General features: G+C 32.5%; 1 protein-coding gene across 1 annotated transcript; it reads right to left on the bottom strand.

Moving 5' to 3' along the window:
- Positions 1-5,780: 5,780 nt before the first annotated feature.
- LOC116115588 lies at positions 5,781-6,553 on the bottom strand. The gene has a single exon (XM_031401722.1). It carries the CDS (start codon positions 6,233-6,235, stop codon positions 5,792-5,794), a length of 444 nt encoding a protein of 147 aa, XP_031257582.1. The 5' UTR covers positions 6,236-6,553; the 3' UTR covers positions 5,781-5,791.
- Positions 6,554-7,556: the final 1,003 nt, after the last annotated feature.

Genomic DNA, 7,556 nt, shown 5'->3' with positions numbered 1-7,556 from the left:
TGGTAATCTCATAGTGCAATTAAATTTGCTGAGGTTGTTGCCTGTATTTAATTTTAATATTAAAATTAAAATTAGTGAGATTATATTTAAATATATGTGCGCATATATTTAAATTGATTATTATTAATAATTAAATGTTAATATATATATATAATAATCAATTAAAATTAAAATACCATAAAATGTGTGTTTGGTTGCAAGGATGGATTAACTTAAGAGTCCATGGCTATTCCTATTGGGATTAGGGTTTTTAATTAAGTGACACTATATAAGTGAAACTTAATTAAAACATAATATAATTTTTCATTCATTGATTGAAAAAGAAAACCCTAGCCACGTTTTCTTCTCTCTCTCACGTTTTTCATAGTGTGTGAATCAAAGAATTTCTTTCTTTGATTCACTTGATTCTTGAAGCCTTCTATTAATTCTAACAAAACTATAGTAGGTTCTGCGGATTATCTTCGTGTGAAAGACGTTCATGCGATTCTTTTCTTGAATCGACAAGCGAAATCAAAGTATTGAAGGACCCTCCAAATGGGAGAAAATAAAGACAATAGTTGCCAAAGGGATGCTCATCCTAATCGACGAAATGCCCAATGTCGGCGTGCCTGTTTTAACACAAGCCAAAGGCAAGCTCAAACCTCGCAAGCCCGCGAGGTCACCGCGTATAGGTTGCATACCCTGATTAAGCAACACACGGCCATGCAAGCTCCACGTGCTCTCAGTGTAGCCAAGCCAAGAGGATACCTGTAAAGACACATACTGTCAGAGGGAACAACCATCATTAGCTACAACGAAGGGCATGTAAGCTTCCGGCCACTGCGAGACATCAGACAACGTGGCTGATGCACTCCATCATGACAATCTGAAGCTCTCTCTCTATGTATAAAAATGGCAGCAACACAAGGAGAGAAGGATCCAGAAAAAAAAAGGCAAAAAAGGGGGAAAAGAAAAAGAGACACAAAAAATCACAAAAGCAACGTTCTCTAACACCAGATTTCTGGTTAAAAAGCAAGCCGAAAACCTTTTTCTAACCACCGAAAAAACTGATCTCTTATATCTCGACCTCACACAAATAAATAAGATATTAGTGGATGTAGGCCTTATTCTCTTTCTGATTGAACCACTTTAAAAACGTTAATTGTCTCATCATCTCCCGAGAGGCACATCGCCACCTTGATCGCTGCTGCATGCAATACAAGTCTCTTATGTTGATTCCTAGGAATCACACACCCATCTTACTTGGTTTTCCTCGGAGTCAACCGAGTATCTCTGGTTGATGTGTGTCTTTGTAATGCCCACATGGAGGTACGTAATTTAATTTATGCTCTTATACCTTTAGTTGATTTTCACTAAAGTTATTTTGAGAAAATGTGAAGAAAATGCCTTAAACTTGCATTAAGGGTAAAATGGTCTTTTCACTCAAAATTAGTTGAAAAAAGTGGGGAGTGAAAAGAAATAGAATTTCATGGAGAATGCAATAAAAATGAGGGCATTATGGTAATTGACTAAGGGACATAGATGAAATTTTAAAGAAAGTGCGAAGGCAAAATGGGAAACTATATATATTTTTATGTTATATCAAGGGTTGAAGAGTGAAACCCTAGCCATTTTTCAACCCATTTTCACGCCACTTCTCCTCCAAATCCTCTCAATTTCTTCGCTTCTTTTTAAAAAAAAATTCATAGATTTTGGGTATTTTGAGTGGATTTTCAATCCCAAGCAACTTTAGGTAAGATCCTTGCACTAAGAAGTGATTTTTAATTTTTGAAGTGTTGAATTTTGATGGTTTGTGCTTATATGATTTAAGAGGAAGAGAGTTTGATTAAGAAGATTCTTAAAGGGGTTGGATTGCTCATATCAAAGGTAAGTAAATCCCACCCAAGTTATGATTTGAGAAATCAAGTGTATAGAGATTTTACATATATGTATATGCTTATGATTTTGAGAATTGTTGATGAAATTGATGAATTATGGATGAGTTTGATGATTACTGATGAGTAGAATTTAGCCATGAGAAGTGGTTTTGGTTGTATAATGATTACTTGAAATTTGGTTGTAGTTAGAAAGAGTTGAGTAGAATTTTTGGGAGTGTATTGTTTTGGACAGGTTTAGTAATTGTTTAAGGGAGTTTTACTTCAAATATTGGTGGCTTGAGAAAGAGATAGAATTGTAGTCAAATTAGAGTTTGATTATGCATGCAATATGTTTGATGAAATGTCCAAGAGAAGTTTATGCATGAGTTTTATTCATTCATGAATTGATATGAGTTTGTAGATGGTAGAGAGGAACTTATTTTTATGCTACATGGCATCCTTGCATTTAAACTTTTGCATTTAGAAAGAATCATAAGCATGAAACCATCTACATACATAAATCTTCATAAGAGCATGAAAAAGCACTAAAATATGTTAAAGAGGAAATAGAAAGAAATGAGAATATTAAGATATTCAAATCTGAAATTTTAGTTAAAGAAGTGTAAAAAGATAAAAAGAAGAGAAGGTTGTTGCGATGGGGAGCCCGTGAGTGACATAGTCCCACATGCACGCCGCCTTTAGTAAGCGGCCTCAGAATTCTAAAAGAAAAATTGTACAGTCCGTTAGAAGTGCATGTGGATAAGGACTGTACCCAGAATTAGAGAATTCACTTACACGGCCAAGGCTCCAAATCCATGCCTCAACCGAGCCAATCGGCAAGAAAAGAAAGAATAGAAAGAAAGAAAGAAATAATAGAAAGAAAGAAAGAAAAGAAAGAATAGAAATAAATAAATAAAGAATAAGAAACAGAAAACTGAATGAGAAAAATAGAAAGAAAATGCATAATCTATGCATTTGTGCATTTGCATCATGAATATGCATAATACCATGCTCATTATCGTGAGTAGTGAAAAATTAGAAAATTGAGAGAAAAATAGTGAGCAAAACAGAGAAAGAATGAGAAAGAACAGAGAAAGAATAGAGAATACTAGGGAAATGAGTTGTAAGGAAAGAAAATTCAGAATTTAAGCAACGAAGAGAGAAGGGTAGCATAGCGGGTTTACTTACTAAGCATTTAGTGCTCACTCCGTTATTTTCAATATTTTTGCAGGTAATAGGTGAGTTGCGGTCACTCAGAACGTCATGTGGTGGAAGGGATGAGCTACACTGTCAAGTTGTTATTTTGAGTATATTTGTATATAAAGAAAAATTAAATATGGGCTCATATTTTATTACTCGTTTATATATGTATTTATTACAGTCTTCGTCTCGACGCTCTAGCCGGTGCGGAAATTTGGATAAACACTTAGCTGCTCTAATATGGGATTTTTGTACATTTTTTCTTAATTTCTTATAACATTACCTTACAAATAACATATTTTAGATAGCAATTTTCTTAAGTTAATTTTACAAGTGCTGCATTTTTAAAATTTTTCATATAGTACATATAAAATAACTAAATAGGTACCAGGATTCATCTTCATCTAAGGTAAACGAAAAGGTGGTGCAATGCACCTATTATGAGTTGACGGGGCCTTCCTTCCAGAACCAAATGTTTGAGCATAAAATGTATTTGTCCAAAAATGATAAGTTCGGGAACTGATCACAGTAGGTGCAAAGACAGAGAACTGATGGAGATTACAAGAGTACACAAGAAATAGTTGATATAAAGTGCTAGCATAAAAGCTAAGTATGAGTAATTTGTCTTGTGTAGTAGAATTGGAGCCTTGTAGGTGAAGAATTAGCCTTGTATGGTAGAATTAGGCTTTCTCCCTCTTCTTCAATCTGATGTCCTTATATAGGGCTTTTAGGTCATGTATGGTTACTTGTTCCTGAGGTTTATGAATCATTGTTCACTATTTTTTGGGTCATTGGGCATATTCACATGAATACTCTTTTTTATCTCCACTTCCCCATTCTTAGGGAAGTGAGCTATAACTTCCTCTTTTATGGGTTCTGGGCCTTTAGGCTTTTTTTTATTGAATTGGACTTGAGTCTTTTAACTTGGACTTGATTTCGCTGATAGCTTTGCCAAGCGGTATGGTTCAAGCATAATCGCAATTAATTTTGAGTTAATTAAATTCAACCATTAAATATAAACAAGAAACAATTTTTCTTTTGTTAAAAGAAAAAACAAATTAAGATCAAAAAGTAATTTTTATATAAAATGGAGAGTATCATAACTTCCCAAAAAAAAAAAAAAAACAAAAAATGAAAAGACCCGATATAGCCTTCTCAGCCAAATTTGTATGAACATTTAATTGTGTTGATCTATGTTGTAAAGTGGTGGAGTTAATTTTAGTTGTAATTAAAATAATTATTATTTTGAATATTTAATTTAATATGAAATAGTCTCCCCTAAATTAAATGAAATACCTCAAACTACCGTGAATGATTTTTACTAAAATGTTGCCATTTAGATAAGTGATCATGAAAAATGGATTCCGAGAGATATATTATAACATTAATTAAGGTGAAGCCATTGTCATACAAAATTTTGACTCAAATTTATAATAATTTATTTTTATTTTTTATTTTAATCTCATGTAATTCAATGGTGTTAAAGTTACTAAAATGACATTATATTTAACTTCTTTTTTAAGTCTATAATTACATTATTTACATTCAATGACGAAATTGAAAATTGTGTTCTGGGATTAGAATATATATAATATTTAGTGAATGAAGGTGATTATTTAAAAAAAATTATATTTAATAGAAGAATATATATAATATCTAATGAATGAAGGTGATTATTTAAAAAATTATATTTAATAGATATAAGTTCAAAATTTAAGGATAAAATTTAGATGATGAAAGTATTATTTTATATATAAAATCAGTTTTTTACAAGTTCGGAATTTGTGATAACTCAAAGAAATTGAAGTTTGAGGCAGCGAGCTAAGCTCGACGGAGCGAGCTAAATGAACAGTTATATCACAGGTCACAAATAAGCCTTATACCCTTTAATCAAGAAGGTGAATGCGGTATCAGATCATGTAGTCCTGGATTTAACATGATTGAGCTAATCATGGGATTAACTCCCTATGTTTAAGCCACAATTCTTAAAATCTCTCATTTAATTGTTATCAAATTTTGTATAAATTACCTCAGAAAATTCATTATAATAGTTAGCAATTTTAGAGAGATTAGACTTATTTTTGTACTCAAAACATTAATTAGGCTTGAGAGTCAATATCTCGTCCAACCACTTTAAAAACTATTCAGTGTCTTGTTTTTATTATTCTTTGTTGATTTTCATTAATCATGCATACATCCAATTTGATTTCTTCAAGGTCAATCGGGTTTCTCTGGTTAATGTAAATTTTTGTATCAACAACCTAAAAATTATAAGGTCTGAGGTAGGAGTTTGCCATTGATTACATTAAAACAACAATTATAAATTGGTTTATAATTTCACTATTAATTTGTGTTATAATAATTTTACTAATTTAATTATATTATATAAATAAATTGCTGACCTAGTGACCTTATCAACCCGTAGTATAGTACTGTAATATTTACGTTTGCTGGAATTTAATTAAATAAAATCAATCCAACTGGTCGACACTAAATATATAATAATAATAAATCCTCTTTCCACAACATCATGATTACAATTAATTCTGAGTTAATCAAGTTCAATCATTAAACATAAAAATAAATAAATAAATATTTAAAGACCAGAAAATTATTTTCATATAATATTTGAGAATATTAGTAAAAAAAAAAAAAAAACAAGTGAAAAGACCTTTACAGCCATCTCAATAACCAAAGCAAGAAAACCCACCCACCCCCAAAAAAAAAAAAAAAGATCAAGAAGGATGAACCCTATTAGAAGAAACTCCTTTCCAAGCTGATTTCATGGAAGCAGAAGCCGAATTCATGGCGGCTTCAATATATTTTTTTGAAGCAATTGTGGCTGCTTTCTCCATCAACTTCCCCATTTTTCTGGCCCTTTCACCATTCTCAACGAGGCTATTCATTTCCTTCTTTGACATGCTCTCCGTTTCCTCTTCAAATCTCCTGAACTCGTCCATGCAACTCTCCATCACCGATTCGAGATATTCTTCAGCTTTTTGCATGGAGGTTTCGGCCTCTTTCGCTTCTTCTTCTTGCTCAAGTTCGAGGGCGGCCCATGACTTGTAGGCTTCGATCTCGAAGAGCTTCATCAGGTCTTCGATGTTGGATGGATCGAAGTTCTTGTCTTGACACGATTGGTCTGAGAGGAAAGTGAACTGGGAAATTAGAGCTTCCATATTTTATGGAGTGAATTTTGGTGAAGTTTTCAGATCTAAAAAGTAATGGAAATTGAGAAGTGGGTGGGAAGGAAGAGAATAATCATATATTTATTGGATGGTTATCCATAAAGAATATATATATATATAATTTTTCTTTTTAAGTTTTTCTTGCCAGACATTAAGAAACACTGTTAAATATTAAATTTGTCTTAAATTGAGAGATATATAATTATACATAGAATAATTTGAGCTAAATAGCAGCCTTGAAATATTAATTTAGAATAAATTACCTACATTTTAAAAAAAGAAATTAAATATGTTTAGGAAAGCATATATTCTCAGCCAAATTGCTCAAAATTGTTCTTGGTTTGATGGGCAAAGGGTGTGACAATTGGACCGTTGAGTTCCTTTTTGTGTCTATAAATTAATTATAAAAAAGCAAGAATCTTGTTTGTCAATGAATGGTTATGGAGTGTTGAAAATGATAGAGACATGGATGGATTTTCTTATCTAATTCATAGTTGGGAATATCAGTATAGTGGAGAATGGGGCCATTCTCATTTCCCGTTTGACTTTGTCTCTTCATTGTTTTCTTTTCCTTTTCATTTTTATTGCAAAGTTAGCTTTCGTTTAGGTGGCTTTTATTGCAAAGTTATCTGAGTTCCTTTTTGTGTCTATAAATTTTCTTCTCTTCATTCTTGTTTAGGTGGCTTCATTGCAAAGTTGCATCAACAATCTCAGTATATTGTTGATGCAATATTTTACACCAATTAGAGCGATCTGATTGACCTTGACGAAATCAGAACCAATGTGTGCGTGATTAAAAATAACCAACAATGTATGAATGTAAATGCAGCAAAGTAATGACACAAAAGGTTTTTAAAGTGGTTCGAAGGGTTATGATCTTGGGCCTACGTCCACTATTTTCTTATTTTGCTATGAGAGCTTACAAGAAAGTAATAGAATTCCTAGAACAATTTGCTAACCCCTTATCTATCGTTGGAAGAGGTTTATATACAAGTTTTGTACAAAGGAAAGAGGAAAAATAAGGGGATTACAATCAAGATTAGAATGCAACTCCGATATCCTCACGATTGAGCGTTGAGATTGCGCTATGATGGTTGTTGATCTGATCCCTTTTGAGATATTCGGGATCTGAGTTTATTTGTGATATGTTTGAACAACTGTCAAGATTGGTTGCGACTAGCTTATGCTAGGTCGAGCTATATCTCGACGAGCTTATGTTGGGTCGGACAATCGTTTGAGTCAAACTGGTTCTGGGTCGGGCTATTACCTCGCAGAACTATGACTTCTCCGAGCTTGATGGAAAAATCAAACA

The sequence above is a fragment of the Pistacia vera genome, unplaced genomic scaffold, assembly GCF_008641045.1.
Source record: "Pistacia vera cultivar Batoury unplaced genomic scaffold, PisVer_v2 Contig746, whole genome shotgun sequence".
NCBI lineage: Eukaryota > Viridiplantae > Streptophyta > Magnoliopsida > Sapindales > Anacardiaceae > Pistacia > Pistacia vera.
Note: the sequence above shows the minus strand (reverse complement) of the source record. Positions and strands in the feature narration are given on the sequence as shown.